This window comes from Cynara cardunculus (genome assembly GCF_001531365.2).
Source record: "Cynara cardunculus var. scolymus isolate 2C chromosome LG 5, CcrdV1, whole genome shotgun sequence".
Taxonomy (NCBI): Eukaryota; Viridiplantae; Streptophyta; class Magnoliopsida; order Asterales; family Asteraceae; genus Cynara; species Cynara cardunculus.
Window position 1 is genome coordinate 2,278,127 of NC_037532.1, and position 10,759 is coordinate 2,288,885.

Sequence of the window (10,759 nt, forward strand, 5' to 3'; positions counted from 1 at the left end):
TGGAAGTGAGTGAAGAGAAATGGTGCATGAAAGGTGTAGTATTTATGTGTAGAAAATGGAGTTGTGAAGGGTCTGAGAGAAAAGATAAAACTCGTGAAAATTAAGGGCTCTTCATCACGAGGATCTTTTGTTTTGCATATATACATACATATATATATATATGTTTGTATATATATATATATATATATAGAGAGAGAGAGAGAGAGAGAGAGAGAGGATTTTGGGCTTCTGGGAGCTTGGTTTTCACGAGATGTTTTTTGGTAGGGTTTATTAACCCCCTGGACCAATGGAATTTAAGAGTATTTTGATTATTTATCGTCTTTATAACCTCGTGGACCAAATGGAATTCGAGAGTATTTTGGTTATTTATCGATCTTTATAACCCCATGGACCAAATGGAATTCGAGGGTATTTTGATCGTTTTTCATTTTCATTTTTCGGGTTGTGATTATATACCGAAAACATAATTAACAAAACACTCTATTGTTCAGTTTTGGACTATGTTTAACAAACTATCTGATAAATTAGTTGCTGACTTGTTTCTTGAAAAACTAAGGGGCTGTTTACCAAACATTTACCCGGTAAGCGCTTACCGGTAAAATTTAACATTATCATTTACTTACCGAGTAAGATTTTAGTCCACCAAAACGGTTTTATATGCAACAATATACCTGGTAAGCGCTTACCGTGATAAGAGTCGTTGCCTCACTTACTAGGTAAGACTTTTGGTTCTTGTCTCGCTCTTACTGGGTAAGATTATTGGTCTTTACCATATTCATGTGCTTACCATGGTAAGAGTCGTCGCCCTCACTTAYCGCGTAAGACTCTTGGTCCTTGTCTCGTTYTTACCGGRTAAGATTATTGATYTTTACCATATTCATCCGGTAAGGTAATTTGACTTGGTGTTCAGTTACCCGAGTAAGCGTTTGGTAAACAGCCCCTAACTGGTAACTAAAAAMGTGGTAGTTGGGTGATAAGTTAGTWATGTTTGGTAAAAACTAACTAATAATACAAATGATAACGTCAAATAACTTTAAAAGGCATAAAAATTGAAAAAACGAAACTCTTAGACTTTAATAAAACATTATGGGCAAATTACAWGAAAAAATAACATAATTTAACTTGATTTCTATTTTGGGTAACGTATTTACAAAACTTCTATTTTRGTACCTAACATAWAAAGTTTTAAATATTTAAGTACCCAGGTAACTGGTTGAAGCATTAACCGGTTATCATGTTGATGTGTCGAGTGACGTAGTATCCAACTCAGTATTATTCGCTGATGTGGTCAGTGACATTGATTTTTTTTTATATTTTTAAATTAGTCTTTTTTTAATCTAAAATTAGTTTTCAACCGGTTATCCGAGTATTTAAATGTTTAAAATTTTACATCTTAGATACCAAAATATAAATTTTAAAAATACGTTAACCAAAATACGAATCAAATTAAAAATACTTTACTTTTTCATACAATTTATCCAAACATTGCTTGAATTAACTTTTCAAAAAAACCAACCTTTAGGAATTTAAGGATGTTTGTCTGGGAATGTTGGTGAGGTGACTAGTAGAGTTATTTATTTGCATAGGGCTCCATCATTTATTATTATTCTACATTTATTACTTAATAGGCTCCAAACTTTTCATTCAAATATTTGGTTTCAAATAAATAATRCTTGTATTTTACATAATGGTAAATTACACGAAAAAATAACMTATTTTAACTTGATTTTTATTTTGGATAATGTATTTTCAAAACWTTCATCTTAATAGTTAAGATGTAAAGTTTTAAACATTTAAGTATTTAGGTAACCGGTTGAAATATTAACCGGTTACCGTGTTGATGTTGCGAGTGGTGGTGGTGACTCACGCACAAGCAGCGGTAGTAATGGTGGCGGTGCAAAAGAGTAGGGGATGAGTGGTAAAGTAAGTTAGAGTGTCAACTCTTGTCGGTAAGCGCTTACCCATAAACGTTTGGATAAACGACCCCTTAGAAAATCTCCAACAGTTATACTATAATTTTTCTAYGATAAAATATCAAAAGTTAAAATCTCTAAAAAAATTACATCCAACTCGTACATTTACTGTATTTTAGCAATTCTATCGTTAATTGTATTATTAAAAGTATTCAATAAATTCAATGTCTCCTATTGATGAAAAATTAAACATCATTTGTTTCTCTTAAATAGGAAGTTTTAGAGATTTATCCAAATTTGGAGATTTCAACTTTCTCACTTAGGCATGACAACGGGGCGGGGATGTGACGGGTTTTGTAATCCACGGCCCTGACCCCGGGTTTTAGTAACATCCCCCGGACCCGGTCCTCGGCGGATACGGGATTAACATCTCGTCCCTAGTCAAACCCCAAGAAGAATATTCATTAGTTTGAGTTTACTGGGAATCCCGGACCCTGTTTGCATCTATTGGGGATCCCCGGCCCCAGTCCCAGCCCTGAGACCCATTTTAGCGGGAATCCCCGTCCTAATTCGGGTCGGATGAGTCGGGTTCCTCACCGGGTCATCATCCTTATTCTCTCTTCGTTTCTCTATTTTAGTATACAAGATAATATATGATGATTATCTTATAAAAGATGAGAAATGTTTTGGCTAGCACGTGCACTACACGCTTCTAGGCCCATTAGAGCGGTGTAAGGCTAAAGTTGGCCCATGAGTATTGGGCTTATTGAATTCAAAATTTATCGATCCATAGTGGTTTACTTTATATAATATTTTTATCATTGTAGAGGCTTAATTATTTAATAATTAATATATGTTGTGATAATTATGGGTGTTTATGTGTTGAATTGATCGGGTTGAAGACATTTGAGTAACCCAACCTAATGCTTGCGGTTTGAAAATTTTTAACTCAACCCAACCTAACCCAAAGTGCAACCCAACCCAATCCAAACCGTATGGGTTGGTCTGGTTGATACTTTGGTAAATTAAAATATTCTTCTAACCTTGAATATATTATTTCYTTACTCATAATTTCTTTTTCGTCATCAACCATTTGATACAACTTATACATACTTCTCACGTATATCACATTCAGTTAATTTTCTCAATTTACATATATATGTTCACAGTTACTGAACATATATACGAGTAAGTTATATAGATATGTGAATAGATTGAAGATATGTGTATGTGAAGAGCGTACGTCATAGTGTAGTTGTCTAATGTATATATTAAAAAGAAATTCAACAATCATATTAAATAGAAGAAATAAAAAGATATCGGGTTCATCGGATTTGGTTCAAATAATAGTAACTCAATATCTACTGTTTGAAATTTTTTTTGATTAAACATCAGGTTGATTCGGATTAAGTTATTTCGTGTTGGGTTGATCGGGTTTTTGAGCACCCCTAGTGATAACTGTAAGAATTATCATCATCAAAATTTTGCATGAATTTTTCATCTAAGACTAGAATTTAATAYATTGATTAACATATATTCGTTTCCCAATGTGTTTGTTYCATATGTATTAGGTTCACAATGYGAAACTTTTTTGTTTTATTTTTGGTTTCACAAATCACRTTGTGAAACAAATATAATATTAATCAATACACTAAATCCAAGTCATAAATGAAAACATATTATATGAAATAGCACATGATGCCGATTCTCAAAGCTATCACAATTTTATGAATTCTGAAATGAAGTTCTCCTTAACTTTAAATAATATTTTACTGAAATTCATAATTTTTTATAACCAGTATGGAACCATTTTTCCTTAATATGTTAGAAGGTCATAAATTTAATCATAAGTTCACAACAAAGTCATGTCAACTTCTTGGTCCAAAAAATGTACTTTATCTGCTGGGTAACGGGCGATCGCTTCACTTCCTGACCTTAAGCATTTCGTCGCCCTTCCTCGTCTCTGGGTGCCTAGGTATTCTCGAGTAGAAAGGGTTCTCGCTACTAAAGAAATTTCTTCAGTTGAAGTAGCTCTTTCCTGAGATGTCTTTCAAGCTGAAGAAGGAAGGGTGCTTTCCTTCGTTGAACACAAGACAGACACGGGGGCAGAGGCAAATAGAGCTTTTACACATTTTCCGTGAACCCATGAACAAGATCAATACATTAGGTTTAAGAAAAATTTAAATGGTCATTGATCAAGTGATACAATAAATTGGTTTCAAACCTTACTAAAAATAGAGAGTATATGCAAGTATTTATCATATACAAATACGAGGCTTAATCATCTGAAAACTCCAAAACTTGTAAGATCTGTGACAACTTCTACCTTGAAATTTTGTTTCACATGAATTTTTTCATCTAAATTTAGTATTTAATATTTAATATATTGATTAACACATATTTGTTTCATATGTACTCGGTTCACAATGTAAAAAAATTTTATGTGTATTTTTTGTTTCATAAGCACGAGAAAATGTTTCACATTRTAAGCCGAGTACATATGAAACAAATATATGTTAATCACTACATTAAAGTCTAATCATACATGAAGGAAAAAAAAAGATCATATAAAATAATGCATGATACACCGAGTATCTGTTTGTTTTTTCAAAATTATCTCTTAATACCTCTGAAGTATAATTCATCCAGACGTTTGGGTATTAAGAACGTTTGTTTGATTTTTAATATAAGAGCTTAAAAGCTTTAAACGTCCTCTGAAATTTTAAGTGATAAATATATCCCTTAATACATACCTTTTAATCCTAATCCAACCTCTTATCACACGGTTCATATTTTAGAGGATGGAAGAGATCTGTTAGCAAAAAGTATTCATCTTTTATACTTTTATAAAAAAAAAACCATTTATCAGACTTCAGATATTTTTACRCTAGTTTGACAATTTAGATTTCGGACTTCAGACGTAAAAACAAACTATGTTACTGATCCAAATTTCAGACTTCAAAACCACCTCTTATAAATCAAAAATCAGACTTCAACACCTCTTAAAAAACAAACACAATAACATCGTTAAAGATGTCATGAATTAAAGAAGACCCCTTATATATATTACATATTTTATAAATAAAAAGGTMAAAAAAATGATGCTAATTGCGACAACACGTTTACAGCATGGAAATGAAACTCTCTTTTGAATGGTCAAAAACCTGCCAAACCAAATGAAACTTGGGGCCATTGCAAGCTTCACTTTTCTTCCAAAGTTTTCGAAGGAAACAAAACCATGGACCACATGATTCATCACCCTAATTTACATCCACCCCCCTTAACAACTACTTGTAAACAAAACATGACACATAACCCGTAACATTTAATGACATAGATGTCAAGTTTAGAGGATCGCCAACAGATTCTCTAAAACAGTTGAAATTTCTAAAATACAGAATYTGTTGYAGTTCAATGTAATTCTTTTTAGAAAATTTCACTTTTGGATCTCTTATCCTCGATGAACGATAAGAGAATTTGTTGGAGATGCTCCTATCATCCGTTTCATTGTAACCCTTTCGAAAATAATTAGTAGGCAGTATATCCAATAGGGGAAGGACAATCACTCATYCTTWAAACCAGCGTTCTCAAGGTCAAAGAGTCGATTTGAAAAACTCGTTACARTAAATAACTAAACCAAACTTGATTATATTTTGATGCATTTTGCTCTACAAAAATGTTTCAGTTACAGCCTGACTTTCAACTGTTTGGAAGATGAAACTTCTTACTGTGATCTAAATGASAATCCAAGGGGCTTTTACTTTCAGCTTAATGATCCAGGCGGCTTATCCGCTCATACATACAAGAGTGTTTCCTTTACGGCTTAATCGTAAAGACATTAAGCCAAAATGGCTATATAGAATAAGCCAGGACCCCTCACTTGTCCCCATTAAGCCACCTCAAACAAAATAACACCAAAAATACCASAGACATAATTCGACCCTCTCTCTTTGCCTCCCTAAAACCGGTTTCTTTCTCTCTTTGCCTCCCATCCCTCAAACGGACAACTTAACCCATTCAGGGTCCGACTTAACTCATACAGAGCTTAATGGAAAGGGATAGACAGCCCCTAACATGTAAATAGAGCTATAGTAGCTTAAGAAAAGATGAGACACCTCAAAAACAACACTAAAAATGTAAACTTTTTCACTTGGATTAATTGCTAACAAAAGGGAAATAAGACCTCATGTGTATATAAATATCATTACAAAGAATCAGAAATCTGACAAAATCAACAGCTATATAATTATATTTAGTGGCAAAATTATGGTTTCTCTGCTTCMTTTCCTTTCTTTTAAACCTGAATTTAGACCACAAAACTAAGTAAGCAAACATACCTTCATTACATCTTTATGCTGCTGAACAGAGTTGGTCAAGAATGGTCTCTTTGCTCGTTTTTCCAGGAATTCTTKGCTGCTTCAGCCGAAGAACCGTCTGAATCGATCTTCCCATCGTTCGGTTTCGGTTTCGAGAAAAAGGGATCCCATTCATGAACACCCACATACTCACCTTCATCTAATAAAGCATACTTCCAACTAAGTTCCTCGATGAAAYCATCGTTCGTTCGCCCTTCCATAACATCTTTTCTCAATCTTGTCACCTTGTTGATAATCGCTTGAACAGAGACATCGAAAGCGTCTTTATGAGACTCTAATTTCGAACGTGGGTCTGCGTATATTAGCCTCGGGATCAGATTTATGACCTCCTTTCTCATCATCTTAACCTGATCAGGAGGGATTTGGCCGAGCCGTTCCTCAAGACTGATATGCTTCTTGCGAAGGTCATCCTCYGGGATGAAAACCGAATACTTTGTGTAGTTTTTTGGAAGATGCCAAGTGTATTGTGTATATGCAGAACCGGGGTGAAAGAAAACCGGAATACARCCAGCCAACATCGAGTCAAAAGCCGATCTTCTCGTGTAAGAATCACCTTGAGGTTGTAGACAAAAAGTTGAGCTTTGGAACATCTGCATTATACTACTCGGGGAATGACACTTGCTCTCGCCAAGATCACATTCCAAAAGCTTTCCAACTTCTGAATTCTTGCATTCATCGATGATCTGACCCCTAATTGACTTAGGATTATCCGGGCGAGGTGCCCCGGCAAAACAAAACAGCCATTTCCTATCTAAATTCATCATCCGATCCTGCCATGCAAACACTTCAGCATCTTTTGATGGATGAAAATAAGTTGGATATGGAATAGCGAAATCGTTTGCATTCCATGGACTCGATTCTACAACGAGCATCGACATGTTTTTAGCAGCCGGTAAAAACAAAAGCTTATTACCCCAATCCGTTTCTTCTTCACTTAATCTCCTGAAATCCCACGTGATCCTGCCCGCAACAAGAAAATGATCTTTTCCGCCCATTATGCTCCACTCGGGTCTCTTTTGTAACCAATCAACGAGATCAAGAGACGCAGCATCCCTCATGGAGATATTATATCCCCAAAGATATCTTGCGATGTCGAACCCTGCGTAGAATGGCACAAAGATCGCTGCAGCAAGTGACGAATCTTTCGTCAAGCACTCATACTGTTTCATCCGGTTACTAAAGATAACATCAACTGCAAACTGATTTGTGGCATACCATCCTTTTTCCGAAAATACCCCTTCGGTATTCTCCAATGGAGGTCCAAGTCCAGCATTTGTRGTGAACTTACACATATTGGTCCATTTGCTAAGACTCCTACACTGCTTAAGCATATCCTCATTAAACCTCGAAGGAAGATCATGAACATAAACATATCTCCCTCCACACGGATCACTCGTGTTGTCTACGGTTCTTAACGCCTTCATGAACGGGAAATCTTTCGGCTTATCCAGATTAAGAGCTTCCTGTTCAACTACAGGATCTGGTTGAGGGTTTACAAGATCATCAGGTTTCTGTTCCATTACAGGATCTGGTTGGGCTTTTTTCGGTTCAGCTACAACCAAATCCCTATTCACAGCTTCATCATGATTGTATTCATTATGAATATCAACTACAGGAGTTTGATGAATAGTAGAAATTGGCTGAATAACAGGGATGGTTTTAGGAACCCTAGACTCAGATGAASTGGGATTAACTTGTACACTATAATCATGAAATGTTCTACCACCAATCACAACAAAATGGAAGTACAACAAAAACCCCCAAAAGAAGACACAAAGAAACCCTAATACACAAAGACGAGAATGCTGGGATTTATTAGTCCCTTTTTCCATATGATCCGTCGATGGAATCACCGGCGAACGGCGTCTCATTTAAGATCAAAACCAAATAAATGAATCACAATCACACAGAACATAACAAAAACAATCAATAAATCAAAGATGATGAAGATGGACCCTAATCAAGCTTAATCCAAAAATCAATCATCAATCAATAAAACGAAAGTAAAGATGAGATTGACATTGGTAAGATTAGGGTTAAAAATGAAGTGAATGCAGCTGTGGATCTTGATAGAGATTAACAAGTCAAAATCAAACAGATCGAGGTCAAATGAAAAGGGGATGATTCAACTTACTCCAGGGTCCAATTGGCGAGAGAGAAAGATCTGGAGAGAAAGTGTTATATGATGATGATGATGATGATGTTTGATGGGAGATTGGGCTTTTATATGGGTTTCGTTTTGGCGTGTTGATTGTATGTAAACAGTCCAAGAAGAACCGAGAGGCGTAGGTCAGCGTGATTGGAGTATGAACTGGAGAGGCGTAGGTTAGTGTGATAGGGAGTGTATGATAGAATGAGGTGCTTCATGCCTATTTCCCCTCTAGAGGTGTCGGTAACGTACAGCTTCTGTGCCAGGTGTAGGATTTATGACGTCATAAAAATAATAAATAATTAAAACTTTTTTTTTGAAAGAATGTATAATTAATACTTAAAAAACTATATTCAAAAATTACTGCAAAACCATTGGATTTTTCTAATTGTTTCAGGTTCCTTGAGATAACCGGTGGGTCGTTTTATTCAAAACCTCAATTACGACATCTCTACAATTTTTTTGAGCTGTTTGGCAGTTGCTGAATAATTTGGTGCATAATGATTAAAAAGCTCCCATGATATAGTTTAAAATGAAATATAATTGTTTGGTAACTGTTTACAATGAAATTAGGGCGCTGAATGGTTAAGAGATACCTAAGATACAAAATCATTCAGAGGATTTTTGAACCATTAAGAGACAGACTTTTTTTGTCAAACTAGATTCACCTCTTAATGATTCAGAGTTTGCTTCTTAATRGAACTATTAGTAAGTAAACAAACAACCCCTTCGTTGTACTGTATTCTCCAAGTGTCAAAAATGTGATGTTTGTTTAAAAATACGTGTTTCGTAACTTTTAGTGTTTGGTAAAATCAATATTTAAATTTTATTTGGTGAAATAAAAATATTGAAATTTAAAAAAGAAATATAATAATTGATATAATACACAAGCACATGTCTTCATAAAAACGTAGCCCCCCAACTGGGTTCATTCTCYGTTATGTATGCATTCAAATCCAATGGCAAACATTAAATATCATTTATTTATTTAAATGATTTATTATTTTAATTTATATTTTTCTTAATTTAAAAGGATTTTAATTATTTTAGAGCTAAATTCGGATTCGCTTCCCGAAAGATTTTGAACTTTTACATTGTCAAAAAATCGTTTACCGAACGTTTACTGTGGTAAATGTTTATAGACAAAGTTCATTTCCCTTGCTCTATCAGATAATATTTTCGACCATCAAAATATATCGTTGGTGGTGTTTCTTACCTGATAAGTGCTCACCTGGTATGGGTTTTCTTCTTTAGGTTTCATTTATCAGGTAAGATTCTCAGTTATTGTCATATCTCTTACATGGTAAGCACTAATCAGGTATGAGTAGGGATGCTCAAAAACCGGACTAACCCGATCAACCCGACACGAAATAACTCAATTTGAAGCAACCCGATGTCTAATCGAGTTGTAAAAGTTTCAAACTATAGGTATTAGGTTGAAACTGGTTACTATTGTTTGAACTCAACTCAACCCGATGAATTCAATATCCTTGTATTTCTTGGATTTAATATTATTGTTGAGTTTCTATTAATATATATATTAGACAATTACACTATCACGTACCTTATTCATATACACATATTTTTAATTTATTATTCATCTCTATATAACTCATTCGTATATGTGTTTAGTAACTGTGAACATACATATGTAAATTAAGAAAATTAATTGAATATAATATACGTAAGATTTAAAAAGTATTGATAAGTTGTATCAAATGGTTGATGMTGAAAAATAAATTATAAGTAGAAAAATAATATATTCAAGGTTAGAAGAATATTTTAATGTACCAAAGTATCAACCTGACCAACCCATACGGTTTGGGTTGGGTTGGGTTGGGTTGTGTTGCACTTTGGTTTGGGTTGGGTTAGAGTTAAGATTTTTCAGATGGCAACCATTGAGTTGAGTTGAGTTGTTCAAATGTTTTCAACYCGATCAACTCAACYCATGAGCACCCCTRGACATGAGTCTTTTCTCTCATTTGTTGGACAAGATCCTCGGTCATTGCTATACTTACTTACTTACCCAATAAGCACTAACTAGGTAAGAAATTTCTTCCTCGTTTTAAAGGGTAAGATTCGCAGTCTCTCTTATTTCTCTTACCTTAATCATATTTATCTGGTAAAGTAAATGACATCCTAAATTATTGTTACATGTAATTTGATACTATTTATTTATTATATTTTAAATTAATATGAAGATACCAAATGGTTTTAGATTGGGACGTGCCGGCACAAAGTATTGAATCTATGTACATATGCAATCACCATTGCATACAATAAATATAACCCCCAAAAGTGACACCAGATTGCGACGTGTT

At 34.4% G+C, this 10,759-nt stretch overlaps 1 protein-coding gene across 1 annotated transcript; it reads right to left on the minus strand.

Annotated features, from left to right (window-relative positions):
• Positions 1 to 6,053: 6,053 nt before the first annotated feature.
• Positions 6,054 to 8,525, minus strand: LOC112513503 (xyloglucan galactosyltransferase MUR3). The gene has a single exon (XM_025119786.1). The coding sequence runs from the start codon at positions 8,158 to 8,160 to the stop codon at positions 6,286 to 6,288; it is 1,875 nt and encodes a 624-aa protein (XP_024975554.1). The 5' UTR covers positions 8,161 to 8,525; the 3' UTR covers positions 6,054 to 6,285.
• Between the last annotated feature and the right edge of the window lie 2,234 nt (positions 8,526 to 10,759).